Genomic DNA, 24722 nt, shown 5'->3' with positions numbered 1-24722 from the left:
ATAAAAGCCTTGTCTCTTATACTGTCCTGCTTCCAACAAGAGCCTGGTGCCCGCTACTCTTGAGACAAATAATAGCCCGGGTTCCTATAAGAGAATTTACGGTAGCTTGATTGAATATTTAGATATTTGATGTAAATGTTACCAGGCCCTCCAGGCCCAGGGCCTCTCCCCACACACACCCATTGTAACTTCAAACTTCATTTTTTCCATTTTTCCAAATAATTATTAAAAATAAATGAAAAAGGTTATCGAAAAAACAGGGCCTGCTCACGATTTAGGAAGGTAAAATGAGTCTCAAGAAAAAATAACTGTTTTTTTTAATGAATCTATCATGGTTAAAATGAAGTTTGAAGTTAGAATGGGTTTGTATGTGGAGAGAAGCCCTACCACTGCTCCCTGTTGAAAGTGGAATATCCCTTTAAATGGAGGCATCAGAGTATGACAGAAAGAGAGGATGAAGTGTGTGTGTTTGTGTGTGATTGTTTTCTAGCACCATCTCGGCCCAGTGAGGCGGAAATACAGCTCGTGTTCGACCATCTTCCTGGATGAGAGCACCGTCACTCAGCCCAACCTCAAGTACACCATCAAATGGTAAACCACAGGCGCAGCTGTGTTCCAATGTTCTTGTAAATGGTTGTTGTCGGGTGGAAACCTTGTATGTCCAAAACCTTCCTTTTTTTGGCTATTATTTAAAAAAACTTCAAATACAAGTTTCAAATACAAATTTGAAACTTGGAGATACAAAATATTATATCATCGCTGTTGGGTAGAAACCTAGTATCTCCACAGTTCAACTTTGAATGTTTTTTCTTTTCAAGTAAATGAATGCCCTACAATACATTGTCATACAAGACTGTCGCGCAGAAGTAGGGAAATTACAATGTGTTATTTTTTGCTATTTTTGAAGAATTTTGAAAGGGAAAATGAAATGTATTTTAGTCTTTCTGTTGGGTTTATAAATATTTAACCAATGCAAAGTATTAAAGGAGTAGTTCACCCCCAAAATAACTTTTTCTATTGATTACTCATGCCATGGAGACTTGAGTTCAATAATATAAATAAAATAAAAAATAAAAATAATTACCCTGACGGTTTCCCCATCCAGTGCCATGCATTTGGGTCCCCATCTGGAATCAATGGGGGTAAATTTACTATAATCACATTTTTGTTTTAGGAATGCGACACATATAACAAAATATTATTGAACTCAAGTCTCTATGGCATGAGTAATCAATAGAAAAAGTCATTTTGGGGGTGAACTACTCCTTTAACCAGAGCTTGTGGCTAAGTAACTATATTGCATTCATTTTTCCATTTCCTGAAAAGTAATGTAGTATGTTTTTGGACAAGGTTTCCACCCGACAGCGATGCACAGTAACCGTTGAATACAACGTCAGTCTGAAATGGATTCCTGTTGATCTGAGCTCTAGAAATGAATTTTGACGCCCTCTGTTGATTGCCTTCACAGCGTATCTCTGGGTATCTACTACCACATAAAGAACAGGTGAGAATGATGGTTTTTCTCATAACCTTCTTTTAGTTTAGTTTAGTTTAGTTTAGTTTAGTTTAGTTTGAAGAGTAATAACATGCAGTTTTGATTTCGAGGATGAGACACAAGACCTGCACTTATTTCCATTGTGGTCCTCTTAGAATTAACTAAAACGTGTGACAGTCATATACAATAAATAAAACAAATTTTGAAACATGAAACAACACAAAACAAACTTGACATGGATTTTTGTATTTATTCATTTTTTCTTTTCATGTCAAGGACCCACAAATTAATGTATTTGGTCCCATCTGAAAATATTTTGTGCCAGGGACCCCCGGACAAAAATGTTTCAGGATTCCTTTGAAAATGGCCGATCCACAGGCTCACAACACGTCTCATCGCAACGCTTTGTGAGCTTGTAGATGGGCTATTCAAATAACCGAAGTATACAATTGGTTTAAATGGTAATACTGAACCGCTGTGCTAACTCAAAGAACATTATCACGTGCCATTCAGAGGTCTCACCTTCCCGAGCACCTCCATTGCGCCAGTCCGTTTCACATAAAAGAACGACCTTTTGAAGACAAAAGTGACGACCAAGCTGACTGAAAATGGCAGCCGGTTGCCCCGTCCCCCAACTCCGCTCCATTCAAATGCCACGCTCTTTAGATACTGTTCTAATAGATCTGTAATGTCTCGAACTAAAATTGTTATTTTTTCCAGGCTGCCGTTGACTGTTTGGACACTGTGAGAGATTAGAGCCCAGACTGATGCAGAGGTTTTTGTAAGGTTGATTAGGACGTTGGATCAGCAGAAAATAGATAAATTAACCTTTCCACTTGGAAAGAATAAAACTCCCTGTTCCTACATGGATTGCGTCAAAACATCCGCAGATTGACTGTACTCAGAACAGATAAATTGTACGGAGCAGACACAGCAAAAGAAGAGTATGTCTGCAAAACAAAGATACTCATTTGTGGTGTCCGTTTGGCAAAAGAAAAACATCATTCTCAGACTTATCACTCTTCAAGATCAACAGAACAAAGGCTGACACAACTACTGTACTTTATTTAAAGCTTTATCTCATCTGGGTGGCTGGAAAAGACACTGGTTCCCAAAAGCGGGGGTCTGGGGACCCCTAAGGGTCCATCAGGGGTTCCAGGGGCTCCCCCAGGAAACAAGGAAAAGTTAAAACGGGGTGTTGATTGATTGATTGATTGATTGAAGACTTTATTAGAAGTTCGCGTAGAAAAAAATACAGTTTCATGACGGTACAGTTCACTGGTACAAGGTCAACTAAAAGGAGATCCTAGAAAAGACTAAGCTTATTTCCATAGGAAACCATTGAAGTATCTCATATAACATTGAATGACAGACAGATAGAACACAGTACTATGCAGTAGATATAGTAAAAAAAAAAGTAAATAAAAATAAAATAAACGGCACAAAAAATACATACAGTAGGTAAATACAAAGTTTGTTATTGCCAGTTGCTACTGTCGCAGGGGTAGCGTTTCTGACCGCGTTCATTCTATACGAACACAATTGGCCCATGTTCGGAGGAGTCAATTGCCGTATGTTGTCCCGGCATGTAGTCCTACAAGCGGTGTCTATCAGCGGGGAGTGTTGAACAAGAGGAGTAGGACGGAGGCACTACGTATGTCCTTGATATAACAGCAGTGCTCACACTGGGAGGAATGCATTGGCAAGAAGAGACGTAACCTGCACTCACTTTGAGTCAATAACAGTCTTTTTTAATTATAAAGAAGCAGCAGCAGCAGTAGTCAGATATGCAACAGGCGCGTTTCCAGGGTTGTGCAGGTTACTTTAAAAAAAGGAATCCCCTACAGTTACAAGTTACTTGCTAAAAAAATGTAAGTCAGTAACGTAATCCGATTAACACAATTTAAAAAGTAACTACTAGTTACTTTCAGTTACTTTTGGATTACACTTAGCAAATTAAAATGTAATTTTAATTAAACAAAACAAGTTTTACCATTGATAACTAGACAAGTATATTGAGCCTATGAAATTAAGAAAAGGACAACAGAATTTTACTTAAGCGCAATCCATTATATAATTTTAGAGAGAGGTCAGTCAGTCAGTCAGTCAGTAGGTCAGTCACAAATGCATTTCCACCTTTATCTGTTCAGCAACTGATCCCAATTTTCACATGGCATTGGCCATTAGCATTATACAGAGGCTGACGGAGCCCGATTTCCATTTTCACCAAATTCAAGCTATTTATTCGCGCTTTTATACCACTTCTGTTCAACTCAACTTCAGCCTGTTGTCAGGGCAACGGTCCGTTCCTCCAGGCCATGGGATCTGTAACCCCACACCCACCAATCTCACAGTTAGGAATGTTGCAGTGTCTCTCTCTCTCTCTCTCTCTCTCTCTCTCTCTCTCTCTCTCTCTCTCTCTCTCTCTCTCTCTCTCTCTCTGGTTTGCCTGCATGCACGGGTCACTCATGCACCGGGTGCATTTGATGTGTGTCTTATCTTCCGACGGGTATGGCAAAATTATGTAGAGCAAGCGCATACATCCTCATACTTCTATTCACCTAATTTAGCTGTTAAATTATTTGTATCCATCAAAAAATATACACTCCTCCATGGGCTGCTCCTTACATTATGATGCCCCCACATATTCTCACGCACGCACCAGTTACAGTTACTTTCTCCATAACCCACACTCTGCACATATATTGGAGCACATATCTTCAAACGGGTAAGGTCTAGTGACAGTACATTACGATTCGGCTTGATTATTTTATTGTTTGGCGTTATTATAATTTATTTGTAAAATTGATGAGCGCAAGGGGAGAATGTAATCCAGCATGTAACCCCCATCATTTAGATCTGTTACTGTAATCCAGATTACACATTTTAAAATGTAACCTGAGACTTTACAAGTTACCCCTTTTTTTTGTAATCAGTATGAATAGTCTGGGCTTCTGTTTTCATCACTCATCTTCTCGTCTGTCTATAACAATTGGGGGTCCCAGGGACCCTCAAATGGATATTTGGCCACGGACTCTATCTGAAAGTGCGTTGACGCTAATTATGTTGGCTCTGGTGATCTACAATGTTTCTATTTTCTCTCCTTCCAGAGAAGCCGAGGGCAGAATGGTATTAGACATATTTGATGAGAAACTCCACCCACTCACGGTAAGGACAGTTAGTGTGAAGATAATTCACCCTGAAACATTCAAATACTGTACATTCTACCCCCATACTGCAAAAACATGATTCATGTATACAACAAAATATCGTTGTCAGACAAAAACCTTGTATCGCTGTGTTTGAATGTTTTGTTTGTCTTTCTTTTTTTTTTGTAAATGAATGCCCTACTTCATACTACAGTGTCACACACAATTAGCAGAAATAGCTGATCTACAAGCTCAGAACGCGATGTGTTCTGATATGAGCTTGGACAGTTAGTAGATCTATTTCAGAAATTGTTGGAAAGTAAAAGTGTTACTTTTCAGAATTCAAATTGAAAGTAGCAGATCTGTGAAAGCAGTGGAATATTGAAGCAATAAAAATATTAACACAAGCTTGTGACTAAATGATTAGAACGCAATTTATTTTCTCCACCGCTTTGGACTTACAACAACAATTCCGCCTGACAGCGACGCTACATGAAATGTTACGTGCGGTTGTGCGATGTGCGTGTATCGTTTCTTGTCGGGCAGAAACTTCTTGACTCCATATTCAAACTTTTGATGTTTTTACGTAAATGAACAAACTACTTGATCATACTACAGCGTCTCACACAAGCGTCAAAAGTAGCAGATCCACAAGCTCGTTTTTATTTCAAGCTTGTAGATCTGATACTTTAGAATTTGAATCCTGAAAGGAACAGTTTTGGACATTATGAGGTTTCCACTCGACAGCGACGATATGTTCCTCGATATTGGACTCAATATTAACACGTTTTCATCGTTGTGTTTTTTACCTGCATTTTTCTTTTCTTTTTTTTTAAATCTCAGAAATCAGAGATTCCGCCGGATTACGAAAAACACGATCCGGAGCAGAAGCAGATCTATCGCTTCGTCAGAACGCTGTTCAGCGCCGCACAGCTCACCGCCGAATGTGCCATCGTCACGCTGGTGAGTGGACATGCACGCAAACGACTGTTTGTGTGTGTGTGTGTGTGTGTGTGTGTGTGTGTGTGTGTGTGTGTGTGTGTGTGTGTGTGCGCGCACGTGCACAGTACTTGCATAAATGTAGTGAGTTACTTTCCACCACTGGGAGGGAGTGTTGTTTCCTGATTGTCTGCTCTCCTTTCAACCCTCTTCAAACTTTCCTTTCCTCAACCAGTTTGTTCAGGAAATATGGATGAATACATAATAATGAATACACGATGTGGTGCTACAACCTCATCTCCAAAATGCCTTCATATTCCACAGTCTGTCAAAACAATCAATCTGCCAATCTCTGCTGCTCTCTCTCTCTCGCTCGCTCGCTCAAACACCCCTTGGAACATTAATAGCTCTATGATATTCAGAGAGAGAGAGAGAGAGAGAGAGAGAGAGAGAGAGAGAGAGAGAGAGAGAGAGAGAGAGAGAGAGAGAGAGAGAGAGAGAGAGAGAGAGAGAGAGGAGAGAGAGAGAGGAGAGAGAGAGAGAGAGAGAGAGAGAGAGAGAGAGAGAGAGAATCTGTCATCCTTGCATGCTCTCACTGTATTGTCTACAGATCATATATCCCTCATGTCTGCACTCATGTGCCCAGTAGCGTGGGTGCAGTTCCTCAGTGTGTCCAGCAGGCTGGCTTGTGTGTGTGTGTGTGCTGAAAGCAGGGAGATAATGGACTCTGGAGTGGATGACCTGCTGAACCAGTATTGAGTTACTCACTGGGTTATTCTGACAGATATACAAGTGTGCAAACATGCTGGCGCGTGTGCATGCTGTACTTACACAAATACACACACACACACACACACACACACACACACACACACACACACACACACACACACACACACACACTTTTGTTTTACTGCACTTGTGAGGACATCAGCATTTGACTTTAGTCGCTACCTCACAACGCATAGCACTGGTGTGGTTGTACATCTACAATTTTCTGTGCAGAGCATTGGCACACAACTATGTATAAATCAAGCACAACTTCAACCACAAGCACTAAACGTAACCACTCTAAGCCCTACCTGGACCTTTTCCTAATTTTAAGCCTAATTGAAAAAAGAAAAAAGACAAAAAGAGACCAAAAACACACATTTTCCTTTATTAAGCCTACATCTCAAATTCTGCTGTACCTGGCTCTCACTCAAGTATACTATACTCAACTCTAGTACCGGTAATACAAGTACACACGCACACACACATAGAGAACATGTCAGGCACATAGATCTGGCTCTAGATGAGACATACCGTGTGTAATAGACTAGTGGTGCTTTGGGTTAGGGTTGGTGGTTATGGGGGTAATTGACTAGTGGTGCTTTGGGTTGGTGGTTATGGGCTAACTTTAGACCGGACAATATAAAGAGGAGAACTGTTCTTACCACCCGCATGCCCAGCTACTGGGGAAGGGAATGGTTACACTGGGATTGAATCACTCTGGCAGGACTTAGTCAAATGGAAATGACCACCCCTCAACCCGCCCGCGGCCCGCCTTATTTGAATTTGCTGAAAGGGGCTTGGGCCAAATCAGGTTCAGTATCATATCAGTATCATAGACGGTATCATGTCCAGTATCATGGACAGTATCATGTCTATTATCATGTCCAGTATCATAGTCCGTATCATGCACAGTATCATGGACAGTATCATATCAGTATCATGGACAGTATGCAAATTATCATGCACAGTATCATAGACAGTATCATGGACAGAATCATGTCAGTATCATGCCCAGTATCATAGACAGTATCATGGACTGTATCATGTCAGTAGTAAAATAAATATAAAGAGAGATCATTATGCCATCATTCACACACAGCACATCACAGGCTCTGTCTCTGGTGTGTTCTGTCGTACTACAGTAGCTTGTACAGTTTTTTGTGTTCTCCCATCCAGCCCTGCGTGTATTCTGTCTATTCTTGATCTGCTGTTGGTAGCATTGTTATGTGGTTGTGTGTGTGTGTGTGTGTGTGTGGGTGGGTGGGTGGGGGGGGAGGGGGAGGGGGGGGGGGGGGTTGTGTTGGCAAGCAGAACAGAGCGATGCTCGCAGGCAACAGCCCGCTGGCACACAGCCCGTTCCAGGCATGACTTTGCCCAATTAGCCAACTCAGCGCTGCGCGAGTGGAGCCAGCACAAGAGAGCGTGGATGACTGTTCTCACCTTTTGTGTCACTCCATTTTTTTACACATTACGCCCCCCTCCTCTGTCTTTTCTCTCCCTCTCATCAATCTCCCATCAGTCTCCCTGGCTCTCTCTGTTTATCCACATCACATGCTGTTTGTGTGTCTGCCGGGGCAGAATCAGAATCAACTTAATTGTCACATCACAGGTTTACAGTTGTAAAGAAGTGGGTGAAATTCTGGGTGAGACAGACTAGACACAAATAAATCAAACGGCAAAGAGAAACATAGGATAGGCAAAATCCACATGGTAAGTCCATGTCCAGCCTGTTGACAGGCTCACATAGCACTGTGACTTCCAGTCATTAGCCTGCATTCCTGCCTTGATATTAAAAATAAAATGCGCTTAGTGATTAGTACTGTACTTGAGTATTACATTTTTGATTGAGTATTGATTGAGTATTTTATTAAACAAAAAAATGGAGAACAGTACAAGTATAGTCAATACAATAAAAGAATGTTGTACAGTACAAGTACAGTTAAACACCCTGCCTAAAAGGAACATCCCAAATAAGTCCTTTTACAGAAGTCCTTGGTATTCAATTCATGGACATAACAAATAGCAAGCAAAAAAAAGGGGGTGGGCTAAGGTAAGGTGCTCACTACCTCCGCCTCTGGCCCTGAAAGGTGAGTTTTCAGGGCAGTTTTGAAGGAGGCCAGCGAGCTACATGTTTTAAGGGAAGTAGTGAAGGAATTCCACACCTGGGTGGCAGTGTTGTAGAAGGAGAATTTACCCATATTTGTCTTAACTCATTGACTGCCAAGGCCCGAGTTTCCCGAGTTATTACAGTAGTCCCAGGCTGCCACAGCCCGAGTTTCCCGAGTTGGAAGCCATTTTGAAAAAAAAAAAAAAAAAGAAAAAAAAAAACTTTTTTTTTTTTTTTCAAATTTTTTTTTATAAAAAAAATTCTAAAAATGCCTCAAATGTATTAGGCATGATCGCAATTGCGAAATTGCATGTTTAGCCCCATAACAAACACATCTTTCAAAATGTCAAAAATGGCTGTTTTGTCTGACTTTGAAGGCTTGTATCTCATGAATGCCTGAACGGATTTCCAAGCGGATTCTTTTGTTTGAAAGCTGTTAAAAAGTACTACACATATGGTGCATGATCTAGGCATGGGCGTGCACGATCCGTGCACTAAAAATTGATCCGTGCACTAGAAATTTAGGAAGGTGGCAGTGTTTGTTTTGTCTGACTTTGAAGGCTTCTATCTCATGAATGCCTGAACGGATTTCCAAGCAGATTTTTTTGTTTGAAAGCTGTTAAAAAGTACTACACGCATGGTGCATGGGCGTGCACGATCCGTGCACTAAAAATTGATCCGTGCACTAGAAATGTAGGAACGTGGCATCCTGGTACTTGGCGGCCATCTTGAAAAGGGCATTCAATGAGTTAATGGGTTGTGTTATCAGATCGTTGTGTGCGCTCCCTCTGGTGTTGTGGTTGTGGGTGTCGCTAACCTTTACTTGAGTATGTGTATACTTTGTCCGTCACTGCGGCAGGTAGCATAGTGAGTGTTACTGTGAGATTTAACACAACGTATCATTGTTTTCCTGACACGCGTCTTTATCTGGCCTCGGGCAGCAGAATCAGCCCACATCAAGTATGCTGCGTGTACGTTTAGTCCATAAAGAAGCTGCTCTGCATTCTGTTGCCGAAGGTGAGATGTGCTGAGAATATCCAGGCAGAGAGAAGCATTTTGAAGTCCTGAGAGAAATATGAGTGGGTTTGGTTTTGTGTATAAAGTGTAAAGCATGGGTCTTCAACAGGTGGTCCCGGTCCCCTTGAGGGAGGCAGTCAAATCTCTGTGTTTACATTAACCACTTGAACCCTTGTATCCCTATTCTGGGGGAACATAGATCAGCTATTCTCTGTGATTAGAAGAAGTATTGAAGGACATTTACCAGAGGTTAAATGTCTGAAAATACACATTAATTCAACCTATTCATTTGTGTAAACAAATAGTAATTTGATTGTGATTAATTTACCCAACACTGATGATAGGGCTGTCAAACAGTTTACAGTTTAGGCATTTAGCAGACGCTTTTAATCCAAAGCGACTTACAATAAGCAAGTCTATGAAGTCTATGAAGTCTACAAGTCTATGAAGCCACCTATAAAATCTATGAAAAATAATCTGCAACACAATTTTATACAATATGTAGTGGGGGTCCCTGCTTCATCTCTCTCTCTCAGCCCTTGGCCTGGAAAAACATTGGAGACCCCTGGTATGAAGTATGACTTCCATTATCGACTAGGTCGCTGCTCTTCATGCCACTGGGCTTTTACTGCAGTCCTCATCGGACCAAGTCTATAAAATCTAGTAAAAGCCATTTCCCCTGGTAACTTAGTGTTGATTGATGCTGTAGCTGAGAGAGAAAGAGAGAGAGAATGAAAACATGGTTTGTGCGTGAGCGGCAGGCGCCTGCAGGCTCTCAAGCCCGTATCAGAGTGTACGGTGGAGAGCTATCCACCGCAAATTTGAGGTGGAAAGCTTTCCACATCAAGTCAGAAAATAAGTGCAGGACATCATAGTCACGGCCCACGGTGAAGTCCTTCACCCCGTCTAGACCGGTTCAGGTCGACCAATCAGTAGAGCCTGTCTGTCTGATAGTAAAAACAGAGAGATGTGTTGGAACTCGCGGTGGAAAGCTCTCCACCGTGAGGAATGATGTAACGTTGTAATTTCATGACTCAAAAAGACTCGAAAAGACTACACCGCGGTGTAAAGCCTTCCACCGCGGACCCGACTATGATACGGGCTTAAGGGCTTCTGTAGACCACAGAAAGAGAACTGGGAAACAAGATGATGAGAGAGAGAAAAACTGAAGCGTAGAGAGAGAGCAATGGAGAGGGAGAGGAAGGGCCGGAGCAGTGGTTCTCAAAGTGGGGCCCAGGGACCCTCAGGGTTCCTCGAGAGGGTTCCAAATGGACCCTTACAGCCAGGTCTGTAACTCTGTAAGGTCTGTAAGTGTGTACAAATGGAACCAAATGGATTTGGTTCCAGTCTTCCAGAGAGAGAGAGAGAGAGAGAGTCTATCCTTCAGGAGAATCTTTTTTTTATTTAATTATTATTTTGGTGTCCATGTTATGCAGTCAAACAGAATATGTATGAGAGATAAAACACTTTTCACTTTGCAATACAATACAATACAATGGTCTTTCAGCCTCTTTCTGACATCTTTCAGCGTCAACCACAACCGCAAGCAAAACCCATTGAATTGCAAACTAAAATTTGAGATTTGCAAGCAAAAGTTTAGGGATTTGCAAACAAACTTTTTTTTTTACTTGAATACTGTTTGCAATACTTTTTGATCACATTTTATTTGACTTTAAATTTGATCTCAGCACTGCACTTTCGTCTATTTTTTTTATAATGGACTAAATTGATCAGTCTGGTTAACCACTGTGTTGTACTTCATTGTACACTGGTGGTGAACATAATATGTTAAAGTACCCGATCTGAGCTTATAGATCTGCACTGTTCATGAATCTTAATCGAGGGAAAAGTTTGAAATAATGGTGATCTGAAGTCTTGTCACACAGCCCTACTCCAGAGTGAAGTTATGATTTTATTTACTAGCAAATACCTACAGTAAGTCTTGTAGCGTTGCTGTCAGGCAGAAACCTTGTTTTTTTATATATATATATATTAAAACTAAAACTAATTTTATTCGTACTGTCTGCAAGCCACACATCTCTTCTCTGAAGTATGTATTATTATGAATTTCATCAACTGAAAATTACTTGTAATGTCTAGCCACGGTTGAAGTAAAAGCCAGGCATGGTATTTTAGTGAGGTGAGAAAGGAGATGGTTGTGTTCTGTACATTCATCACACTCATACATTTGACCTTTATTTGACCTTCTACATACATACAGTATTGTATTAATCATAGTCACAGGCTAGTTTCTCACAGCCTCTTATAATTCTTTGTTCCTAATTTAGTCCATTGTAAGCAGCAGGGTCTTTTTATGATTCTACTTTAAATTTAAGAAACCTCTGTCAGTCAGTCAGACTGATCCAAATCTTTCTACATCAATGGGTTTAGTAATTGATCTGAACATGCACATGGCCATAGACCATTAGCACAAGGAGACAGCCTGTTTTTCACTTTCCCCATATTTAAGCTATATATTAGCGTTAATGCTTGTACGGTAACTCTATGCAGTGGATTTTTGGCATTCCTGAGAATGCGCCGCGATGGGTTATAGACTGTGTTGTCATGGTTATGGTTATGGCCAGGCTATGTCTGATGCCTGTGTGTGTGGCTGTGGGTGTGGTTGTAGACTTGGCTTCACACACATACAGAGAATGGCAGCACAGCGCAGGCAGACCTGGGTCACTGCCACAAAGTTAGGAGCCGTGTCTTCACAGTATGCCTGACCTCGAATAGTCAACTAATCGATTGAGGGAGTCTTAGTTGACTACCAATCTCCTTTGCATGATTCGACTGAGATATTGGCCTAATGTGTTATATTAATTAACCAATACTGTAGGTTGAAAAAAATAAATGGGATATACACATATACATATATCATGATTTTTTGGGAGAAGTAAAGTTGAAGTAGTTGCCTTGCCTATAATCGACTGCCAGTCGACTATAAGCATAATTACCACAAAATTAGCTTAGCTGAAACAACGTAAACATGGATTTATCATGTTTTTTGTGGTAATGGTTCCACGCCGAGTCAAACGCCACAGGATGAAATCCACGGTGCTCCAAAACCTCAGCTATGCATACTGAGCGCATATTAACTCAAAAGGCCTGCATATAGTTTGCCTGCGCACATCACCAGGTATGGAGTAGTTATTTGTATTTTAAGAAGGTATGGCAGCATGACTGTGCTACTGTAGACAGTGACTGATTGTTTAATTAATTAACTAAACTAAGAGGGAGGGATGGATGGAGAAAGAGAGAGAGAGTAGGTCCCCTGATCCTGAAAAGGTTGAGAACCTCTGATTTCAACCAACTCTATGTTGCTGTCTGTCTGTCTGTCTGTCATGCCCCAGGTGTACCTGGAGAGGTTGCTGACGTATGCAGAGATAGATATCTGTCCTGCCAACTGGAAGCGTATCGTCCTGGGAGCAATCCTTCTGGCCTCCAAGGTCTGGGACGACCAGGCTGTGTGGAACGTGGACTACTGTCAAATCCTCAAAGACATCACCGTGGAGGACATGTGAGTCATAAATGCACGCACACACACACACACACACCAGAATGTCCAATTATCTATGATTATTTAGCACACGCTGCCAGAGTTTTGGTGATGTTTAACCTGAGGAGCAATTAGAAGAGGAGACAGGTTTATATACTGAAGATGCCAATTAATGCAGATGTATGCGAGCACGGCTTTGTGTTTGCATAATGCTAGAGATGACTGTGCCTTGCATTCACCAGAACCTCCCTTCTAGAATGAGGAAACGTCCCCAGTGTTCTGGCATGATATTCATGACATAGCCCAACTGTCTGGCCCGAATCTCCATGTTTCAATTTGTAATTTAGCAAATTAATGCTCTACTTCGTAGTACAAGAGTGTCACGCTAAAGTAGCGGATAAACAGACAATCTAGGAGATCAGGGTCATTTCATTGCATGCTGAGGACAGCTGGGGGTCAGCCCTCTTTGAAGAGGTGTTGAGACGGGGCAAGTTGAGAGGAGGCAGTGCATGCACTCCTGACAGCCTGGGCTTATTATGACCTGGTTTGGTGACATAATGACGCATATTGCAGTTCTATAGAACCTTAGAACCAGAGGTATGATGCTTAAAGATTTTAAGTTCAATTGAAGCTGGAGACCTCTTTGGGACGTTTGTTTACATGAAGGAAAAGGTGAACACTTGACATATGTTTGTCTTTTTCGCATACTTCTCGTCAGACAACACTTGTTATTAGCTCATTTACTGTCTTTTAACACATTGACTGAAGGGGTTAACTGCCACGTCGTCCTTACCTTTTAACTCGATGCGTGCCAAGGCCACAAGAGGGTGCCATTGTGCCAGACTCACTCCCATAGACCACCGCTGTAACATACGGGGACCCACGTAGCAGTGATGTGTGTTTTCACGTTGGTGCGTGTCATGAAAATGACCCGGATGAAGAGAGCTACAAGATAGCTATAGGCTATCACTCATTTTAGAAGCCCGATTTCCGGCGATTTAGCCGTAAAAAAAAAATTTCCGCTTCCATAAGAACACAGTTCAGAGAAAATGAGCTTTAAAGATGTGACAATGCATTGGATTCGGCGGCGCGATTCGGCGGCGTTACCCTCTCGCGGGCCAATGTAAACAGATCGCGGCCTGGCGGCCTGGATGAATTTTGCCCGAGGCTTCGGTGAGGCCTCCGATTATTTAATTCATTTTATATAAAAAGCCAAACTAGTTCGGGATCGGCACCCCGGGATACGTCACGCCGCCGACAGCATAGATTGAGAAAACATAGAGTGGCTCTAAACTTGGCATCTGGCCATTTTCAATGGAATAAATCGTCGGAGGACATAGAATGGCTCGTTGGAAAGTGTAGGACGAGCCAGGACCACCTACGTCTCTACAAGCAGCTCAGGTTAAGTCAAATAGCAAAAAAAATATTGTATCGTATTGAAAAAAAAAACGAACTTGTTCGGGATCGGCACTAGGGCGCGTGCGTGCACATTGCGCACGATCTGTGCACGGATCATGTACCAAGCGTGTGTACACCCGATCACAGCTTTCAAATAAAAAAAATACCATTGAAAAAATACGCTTCCATCGCTGAGCTGCCTCTACTTCTGTTTACATGAAAGCTAACGCGTATTATCCGGTCTGGGGTCCCGACCGGATACGGAAACCTGATCAAACAGGATACGGAAATGCGACCGGAAGCACTTTTTCATGGGTGATTAGAGCCCGATTTGCTATAAACAGCGATTATACTTTTAAATGTTTTATAGCGATTAAAGCATATTAAATTCTCTGGTTTATCGGGCCCGGCGGAAGGTAACATAGGGATTTTCACGGGACTATTGGCTGAGGCGGTAAATGAGTTAGTGTTCAACCTTTTTTGGGCAAGTGCCAATACCCAGGTCCCGACATGACCACGGTGTGTAAACACGCTGTTTGTAACATCCAACAATCGTTTCTTCTTTCACCCGGAAAAGACACATTTTAACCCTGACAATCCATTCTTTACGAAAACACAATCTGGGAGAAGAAACTGAGTGATATCCATTTTTATGAATTTGCCATCATTGGTCTGGGCGGACAAAAGAATTTCCATCTCCCGATGGATTATGAGAAACTGAGTCTTTGCATCACCCCCGAGTGCAGGAGACCGCAGTCTATAACTAGAACTGCACTCTGTCGAGGTGCCAACTTGCGTCTTGTGCACAACTATGCATGTATGGCCTACTTGTGCGCCAGCAGAGCGCGCCATGTGGTGCGCTCACCACTGGCATCACCAGGAATGCTGGTCCCTCATTGGCTGTTAATGATGACGTTGCCAGAAATGCTGGTCCCTGATTGGGCTACGGGCTTAAACACACACAGACACCGACATACCTACATGCATACGCAGCCGAACGCAGTACTTGCGCGCTCTGCTGGCGCACGTAACAAAACAAGGGAAAAACCAATTGACACGTTATAGCGTCAATAGTGGCCAATGTGTTAATATGTTTGGGGAGAGCCTTTTTATCCGATCATTTTCTGTTTTCCCATGTATTTCCGGACCATTTTTGCAAGGCCACGCCCACATCACAGTGTCCATAGATCGGGGTTGGTTGGCTTCTTATTAAAGAACACGGAGGATAAGGATAATTATAGAATGCCGTACCGTATTTAGACAGGTGTGATACTTTATTAAGCACTTTGTTTGTGAAATCTGAATGTTGGTGTAGTTGAAGGGGGCTAAATAAGTCGCTCTGCCCGAACCCATGTAAACCCGGGAACATGGCGGTCAGGGCTTCGTCTCTACGACCATGCGTGAGCTACGAAGGGCTACAATCGCTTTGGGAAACCCGGCCATTGTAATCTCAGTGTTGTGCCAGTATCGTGTCGGTATCATGTCACCATGCCAACAACACGTTGCATCCTGCCAAACTTGGCTTGTAGATGTGAAATTGTGAATTTGTTAACAACAGTGAGCAGGGCACAGCAGGGAGTTGAACCCTGTTGTGGTAAACCAGTAGTACCATAATCCCAGTGCCTTTTTAGCTTTTTTTACACCATGTCCTTTTTGGTGGTGACTTTTACATTTGACTTTAACAGGCTGATGTCTTGTCATGTTTCCCTAGCAACATCGATTCCAAACCAAATCAAATCCGACACTTCCATAGAGTCATAATGGACACTGCAGTCACCCGTCACGCAGAATGAATGAAGGCAATGCAAAAGGTCTAGGATGAAATGAAGAACATGTGCACTTGAATATATTACCCTCCCCTCAGTGCCCCCTCTTTAAAAGATAGTGTGCCCCCTGCCCCCTGCCACATCCGTCCTAACGCCACAGGAAATGGAGCTGTTGGTATTCTGAGACGCAACGTGACACCTCGGATGTGTCGCCACGGCGGGGCCCTCTGACCCCTGCACACGGCGCATAGTATGCAGACATGTCAGTCTGTCTGTCTGTCTGTCCCCCTTCCCCAGTGGTTAAAGAAATACTCTGATTCTTTTTTTACTTACAAAATAATACTATTAATAGTTAAATATTAAACTAAAATTGAATTAGAAGGAGAAAAAAAAACATTTACTGTTATGTTTAATAATGACACTTGGAGAAACTTGTTGTGATAACCCAAATTATAAGTTATTTACATGAAAACTGGACTGAAATGTTATGGCCACAGTGTTGAAAATAAATTGTTCAGGAGGCACAGTTGAAACTCACTACCTTTCTTATTTGTGATGTTGTATTCTTGAAAAGGGAGGCGGGAGGTTATCATAGCATCATATACCACGAGATATGGTTTTAATTGCAGTTTTATAAGGAAAATGTTGTTGTCGTTCAAAAATCCCAGAAAGGGGTACTCTAGCCAAAAAAGATTGAGAAACGCTGGCCTAGGGCATAAGTATAATGTATGTTTTGTAATAATAATTTCAATAGGCAAAGCAATTAGTAAATTAAGTTGTCAAATAATTGTTGTAAAAAGTACAATATTTGCATCTGAGATGAGATGTAGCGGAGTATAAGGTATTGTACTTGAGTTCATGTACTTATTTACTTTCCACCACTGGCCCTCCGCCAGGTCTCGCTCGCGATCGTCATGAGTCATGACGGTAAAAACGCGTGGCTGAGATTCTCTCCGATGACAGTGTCACAGCAGGCCGTTAATCTCTGCTCCCGCGTGGCTGCTTAACAGCGCGGAGGCTCATTATATGAGCAGGGATCATCATCGGTCTTCTTAATCCCTGCCACAAATGCTACCGCGCTAACTGCAGAGTGACGTACGAACTGGAACACAATACAATTAAATCTCTAAATGGGTCGCAAAGCATACCAAAACCTTTTAATGTATGTCTGACATATGGCAGATAACACATTGAACATTTGAGACTGCTATTGTTATAACATTCCTGATTGCAGTGGTGTAAAGTAACTAAGTAGATGTACTTACTTTCAGTACTTTTACTTCTACTCCACTACATCTCGGATCCAAGTATTGTACTTCTTTACTCCACTACAATTATTTGAAACCTTTAGTTACTAGTTACTTTGCAGATATAAATTATAATATTATAAAACTTACATGAACCACTTTAGCCCTATTTTATACCTAGTCACAACGCGTTGCATCGCTACGTGTTGTGAGCTTGTAGATCTGCTATTTTCAAATATTTGTATACGTTCGAAACCTTGTGAAATTCTGCATTCTGCATTTCTACTTTTGTACTTTAAGTACATTTTGATAACAAAAATACTTTTTACTCAAGTCAATTTTGAATTCCAGACTTCTGCTTGTAACAGAGTATTTCTACATTGCAGTATTGATACTTTTACTTAAGTAAAACAATCTAGTACTTTTTCCACCACTGCCTGATTGTGTTGGATATTAGGAGGAGGGGAGGGGAGGGGAGGGGAGGGGAGGAGAGGAGGTGATGGGAAGGAACCAGAATTATTAGGCAGAGTTTGGCTCCAGCACCAAACTAAATTTAGCTTGTCTGTTGCTGTGTTGTCAAGTGTGTGTTTGTGTGTGTGTGTGTGTGTGTGTTGGGGTGGGGTGGGGGTTGTCGTCTAGAAAAGATTGTTGTAGAGCAGTGGTTCTCAACCTGTGGGTCAGGGTCCCCAAATTATTTTGGGGGGTCCCCAGATGATTAACTTAATGTGCAACATTGTTTTGTCCCTCAACAGTAAACAAACCAACATAAAGTTTATAGAGTGTATCTGCACATTTCTAAAATTACAATTTAAAGACCTTTTAACTCATCCACTGCCAATTTGAATATGCCGTCTTTCAGGTTTCACCGGCAGAAGTCTCCATATACTTCTGTGTCATTTATAGTGCACGGATCATGCACGCCCATGCACAGATCATGCACCACGTGTGTGCACGCTGTTCACAGCTTTCAAACAAAAAAATCCGATTGGAAATCCGTTCAGGCATTCATGAGATAGCAGCCATTATGTTTTACATGTTACGTAAACAAAGATGGCTGCCATGTTTGAAAGATGGGGTTGTATGGGGGTGAAACATGCAAAGTCGCAATCATGTTTACTAGATAGAATAATAATAATAAAAAAAAAAGGTCAAAACTCATCAAACTCGTCATAGGCAGAGTGGACCCATTAATATAACTCGTCATACTAGTCATAGGCAGTAAAATACCTCTAAAATGACAAATTAAACATTGGCCAAATTGTCAAATATTAGAGGCAGAAATTGTGAAAATAGCAGATCTACATCCTCACAACGCCTCGCGTTGTGAGCATGTAGATCTGCTATTTTCACAATAGAACCGTGTTATACAAAATGTAATGCATCAACTCTTAGTGCTCATCAGGGTGGGGGGGTCCCCAGTTAAAATATGATTATTTTGGGGGTCGCGGCCTGAAAAGGTTGAGAACCATTGTTGTAGAGGACAGGAAACCACACATCACATAGAGTAACAATCCAGACTTCTATCCAAATGACTAAAGGTGATACAATTACAGTAGCAGCCTGTGATTATTGCAGGGATATTTAGTCAGCCATGCATCAGCCAATACAAATACCAGTAAGACGCCTAAGGGCGAGGTCGCGCAGGACGGAATTCATAATTTGCTAGTGTGATTAGAGTTGCAGTTGGTTGTTTAAGTTGGACAAAATGTGGACAAAATATTTTCCCAAATATGGATATGACTGACGTCTGACATCATAGATGGTCTTATGTTATAGACCACATGAGACTCACTCAATATGTCCATATATGGGCATTCCAAGCTATGGGCTTAATATTGATGACATCAGGGATCTCCATATATGGGAAATGTGGGCATACAAGGGACAAGGACGGAATGTGATGTCACAATGTGATGTCACAATGATGTGATGTCATAGGTCAGCTATAGACATATATGGTGATCAGGGATCTCCATATATGGGCATACAATGGACAGAATGTGGACGGAATGTGATGTCACAACGATGTGATGCCACAACAGGTCAGCAGCTATAGACATTGAGGCGCGTTACTCACTCACGGACGGACAGGTTGTGACGGTTTTCATAGTTAACTATTTCTCAGCCACGTGGAGCCACTTAACTGCGACATACTGTCGCAATCAAAACAAGACTAGAAAACAAGACTAAAGGTCAATTTGTGCTTTACACAACCAAAAAGCTGTCAACATGACAAAAATGTGTTCATGACATATGAATGCTCAAAGCTCACAACATCCCAATTTACAGTACATAGTGCAATGTGTCATTCAGCACCACTAGTCACACAGCGCATACATTGAACATAACCTCTCAAAGTAGTAGTTCACCCCCCAAATGACTTTTTTTCTATCAATTACTCACCCCAGACTTGAGTTAAATATAATTAGCCACTAATTTCAGGAGACTCTTTGTAGGCCCATTGATTCCGGAGACTCAAATGCATTTGGCTCATCATCCGGAATCAATGGGGGTAAATGTATTATAATCAAATTATTGGCTTAGGAATGCGACAAAAACTAAAGAATATTATTGAATTCAAGTCTCCATGGTGTGAGTAATCGATAGAAAAAAGTCATTTTGGGGGTGAACTACTCCTTTAAACACTATATACACTGCTCAAAAAATAAAGGGAACACCCAAAAAACCCAACATAGACCTGCCAGTCTATGTGTTCTCTGGCAAATGTCAATCGGGCTGCACGGTGTTGGGCTGTGAGCACAGGCCCCACTTGTGGACGTCGGGCCCTCATACCACCATCATGGAGTCTGTTTCTCACAGTTTGAGCAGAAACATTCACATTAGTGGCCTGCTGAAGGTCGTTTTGTAGGGCTCTGGCAGTGCTCCTCCTGTTCCTCCTTGCACAAAGGACCAGATAGCGGTCCTGCGGCTGGGTTGTTGTCCTCCTACGGCCCCCTCCACGTCTCCTGGTGTACTGGCCTGTCTCCTGGTATCGCCTCCATGCTCTGGACACTGTGCTGGGAGACACAGCAAACCTTCTTGCCACAGTGCGCATTGATGTGCCATCCTGGATGAGCAGCACTACCTGATCAACTTCTGTGGGTTGCAGATACCGCCTCATGCTACCTCTAGTGGTCAGGGCACTGGCAAAATCCAAAACTAACCAAAAATCTGCCAGAAAGGATGAGGACAGGCAAATGGTCTGTAGCCACCACCTGCAAAACCATTCCTTTTTTAGGGGTTGTCTTGCAAATTGCCTCATTTTCACCTGTTGTCTTTTCCATTTGCACAACAGCAGATGAAACTGATTCATAATCAGTGTTCCTAACTGGCCAGGTTGATATCCCAAAAGTGTGATTGACTTGGAGTTACATTGCAATGATTATGCGTTCCCTTTATTTTTTTGAGCAGTGTACTTCGTTGACCCCAGGGTTCTATACTTGGTCCCCTCCTTTTTCCCTCTAAACCAAATACACGTGATGTGCTGAGCTTGTAGATCGGCTATTTCCACCGAATGTTCACCTATTATGACATGCCCAGAATAGGGGTGCTAGGGTGTACTCTAGCAATTTACGTTCGTTTTGCTGCGGAACTACTGAACACCTTGGTACTTATAGTATTATATCGTAGATTATAAATCATTTTTTGAAGTTCTCTGCCTGTTCTATGCTACTTGGTTCCTTTTTGCCATTTGGGTTTGTGTATGGGAGATCTCCTGCTTCTTCTTTCCGTCATCCACAGAAAATGGATAAATTAAGTAGTTAATAGATTTTCAAAGATTTCTTTTACCAGACATCTTATCTTGTTACTCTGTTTCCTGTAACCCTCCTCCCCTCCAAACCTTTCCCCTGCCTGCCATCCGCCTCTCTCTCTCTGCTGCTGAAGGAATGAGTTGGAGCGTCAGTTCCTGGAGCTGCTGCAGTTCAACATCAACGTTCCCTCCAGCGTCTACGCCAAGTACTACTTTGACCTGCGCTCGCTGGCCGAGGCCAACAACCTCAGCTCCCCTTTGGAGCCGCTCAGCAAAGACAAAGCCTACAAGCTAGAGGTGAATGAACACGCACGCACACGCACGCGCGCGCGCGCGCACGCACGCACGCACGCACGCACGCACGCACACACACACACACACACACACACACAGACTCTTCTTAAATTCTACTGTACTGTATACATGTGGGGACATTTGGACCTCAGAACTGTGGTACAGTATATGCACCCACGCACACGCACACACACACACACACACACACACACACACACACACACACCGTATGACTATACTTTTGAAGACATCAACGAATGACATCTTTACGATGTTAACCTGTTACAATTTCAACCTAGTGTTGGTGCACAGTGCTGGCACACAACTAAGTATAATATAAAGTGAAGTGGCAGCCAGGTAAACCTAAACTCTAAATGCCCATTTATAACCCTAACCACATTCGGAATCTATTCATAAATGCAAGCCTAAATCTAAACATATGTTGTCTCCGCCGAAGGCCGGGGCACTTTTATAGTTTAACCATAAAACAACCTTTTCTCTTGTCAGGGGTCTGAGGACCAGGATTTCTTTCCTCGCAATGTTCATTTCCCAAATTCTACTATACTTGTGGGGACATCTGGCCCTCACAAGTATAATAATAAAAGTACACACACACACACACACACACACACACACACGCACAGCCACAAACACACAGTGGTGTCTTTAATTAGCAATGTTGGTGCTAGATTCAGCAACTAATTCTAGCACCCGCCTCAAACAACACCCAAGCCACTTTGGCAAATTTTAGCAACGTTTCAAGAGTGCTTGAAACGCTAAAATGCACACATTGTCCCTCTAAATGACACACAGATGGTTTTCTCTGACACGTCAGTCCCAACTCATGACATGCACTTTTCATCTGACGCACTCTTGTCAGCAGTAGTGAGGGCTAAGAATATGCATATCTGCTAAACTAGGAAACCCACTTTAAAAATGTATCAAAACTAAACTGAAATTGAAAAAAAAAGTAATTAAAAAAACAATACAAAATACTTGTATCTCAAACACAGTATTATGTATTGTGATAAATCGTTTGACCACCAGTATGTGTAATTTGTATCAAAACTTATTTTATGTATTTCCGTCCATCTCTGACTATAATGGGTTCTTGTTCTTCAGGCCATCTCCAGGCTGTGTGATGAACAATACAAGGACTTGAAGAAATCAATGAAGAAGCGGTGTGTGAGTGCAGACAACCTGACCGCGGTTCGCTGGTCCCCCGCCATCATTTCCTAACACGCTGTGTGTCAACTTGTGGTGGATTGGCCCGTCTGTCCGCCCTGGAAGGCAACAGACACACGTGCACAGACACACACACACACACACGCGCGCACAGAAATGCGCACAGACACATGACTCTAGCCACAATACGTGGAACTTCCCTTATGGAGTGCTTTGGCGGAGCCCACATGAGCGCTGAAAAGAGCTCAGCGCAACTGAGTGTGACGTCCTGGGATTCGGAACCCTGGTCTCCTGTGCAGGAAGAGACACTAGGCCAAGGGGAATTCCCCAAAACATCTTAATACCCCTTTGACAGGGGAGGCAAACTTCTTAAACCCCCTGCCATGTGTCATGGCACAGATCTAACACCTGGCATTCGAACCTGGGGACACTATAGCCAAACATCATATCCGATAAAGGGGGGGAGGGGTGGGGGGGGGGAGATATTAGGCTTTTTGGTCTGGGAATGTCTATGGATGGTAGAAACTAAACAAAAACCAAGGCCTTGATTACAGGAGGACCAAACGAGAGAAGACGCCATTGTGTAAAGCAGTACTGAGCCAAGAAGAGACTTTTTCTTTTTAACAAAATATGACCTTGATACCAATTTCTGCACTAGAGAAGGGCCTTTGAGGTTTGAGCAGAAGATGCTCAGTCCTTATCTAATGGTCGGCTTGGTCCGTGGTTTTCAAAGTGGTATCCTGGGTCCTTGAGCGGGTTCCAGGGGGTCCACAGAAAACTGACATAATATACCATCAAAATCAGTTTAACCACTTTAACCCCACCTGCTATTTTCCAAAACAAAGAGACAAGTTTTTCATATTTTTTAAACATTTTAACAACACAAACCCTGCCACAAAATATGGGGGTCCACAGCCAAATACATTTAATTTGTAAATGAATTACACATTAAAGTACCTGGACATGATAAAGCTTGAGAAGCACTGGACTAGGTTTCACACACATTCCTTTATGTTTATATACGGTTACATTCCTCTGACGCAATCATTTCTGTCGCACAAGACATTCGCTTTTTGTTGTTATTTTGCTGTCGTTTTGAAGTCCAAGTCCTGAATACCAGGCAGCATTCCTCTCCACGTTTCCATGTTTGCTTTTAGTCCTTAGTTGCTGTTGTGTCTACTAAATGGTAGGTTCGCCTAATGGGGAACCCCCCAACGTTGACCCCGTCACAAACCAATCCTCCCACCTTTGCCCCCACTTGTTACAGAGAGCTGTTGTACGCAGGAGGCCATTATGGTTTAGTGATGAGCTGTAGGTGAGAAGACACGGGTCAGTGAATAGAGGCTGCTACAGCAAGTGCATTCAGATAATAAAGGGCCGTGTCCACCAAGAGGTATTTTTTTATATTCATATATATATTCACAAATGTTTCAGCTCTCAGCAAGCAGATAAAAAACTCCTCACGTGACCGCACATGCGCAAGATAAATGGTCAGTGCCGCGTCACACTAATGGAGTTTGAATTCAAAACCTACGCTGCGCTCGGAAATAAATAATTTAAAGCGCCTCGGTGGTCATGACCCATAGCAACATTTAAGATGTTTTACTATATCCACTGCCATTGCCCTGACCTGTGGTGCCTGTAATAAGCTAGCATTAATACAGTTAACTTCTGTTCTGTCCATTTTTAGTTTTTTACTAGAGGACAATGGAACAAAAAGTATGTTTTAATAATTCTTCCATCTCGCATAAGAAAACGGAACAGAACATTTCCAAAACAAAGCCACTAAAGCAAGGGTCTTCAACAGGGGGTCCGGGACCCCTAGGGGGTCTTCAGAGTTACTACAGAGGGGCCGCCAAATCTGTGTGTGATATGACATGTGTTTTACATTAATCATGTGAACCCTAGCATCGCTATTCTGAGTGGAACATTAGCCAAAAATAGCAGATCTACAAGCTTACACAAGGCGTTGTAAGCTTGTAGATCAGGCTATTTTTGGCAAGGAGGTTTGTAGAGGGAAAAGAAGAACAGACTAAAGTATTTGACGGTGCAAGTGGATAAATGTCCTAAAATACTTATTAGCCTACTTCTTGAACATTAT

At 42.2% G+C, this 24722-nt stretch overlaps 1 protein-coding gene across 2 annotated transcripts in view; it reads left to right on the top strand.

The window, feature by feature from the left end:
• LOC308307118 (cyclin-Y-like) overlaps positions 1 to 23061 on the top strand; it is a 92874-nt gene extending 69813 nt beyond the window's left edge. For both annotated transcript variants that reach the window (XM_080752269.1, XM_080752268.1), the window contains 7 exons: positions 491 to 591; positions 1469 to 1504; positions 4606 to 4663; positions 5488 to 5607; positions 12835 to 13001; positions 21277 to 21439; positions 22559 to 23061. In XM_080752269.1, the coding sequence (XP_080608395.1) occupies positions 491 to 591; positions 1469 to 1504; positions 4606 to 4663; positions 5488 to 5607; positions 12835 to 13001; positions 21277 to 21439; positions 22559 to 22675 (762 nt within the window). In that variant the 3' untranslated portion in view covers positions 22676 to 23061. The remainder of the gene's footprint in view (positions 1 to 490; positions 592 to 1468; positions 1505 to 4605; positions 4664 to 5487; positions 5608 to 12834; positions 13002 to 21276; positions 21440 to 22558) is intronic.
• The last annotated feature ends 1661 nt before the right edge of the window (positions 23062 to 24722 follow it).

Source organism: Nannobrachium achirus (genome assembly GCF_963921795.1).
Source record: "Nannobrachium achirus genome assembly, chromosome: 21".
Lineage (NCBI taxonomy): Eukaryota > Metazoa > Chordata > Actinopteri > Myctophiformes > Myctophidae > Nannobrachium > Nannobrachium achirus.
This window is presented reverse-complemented; position numbering and strand designations above follow the sequence as displayed.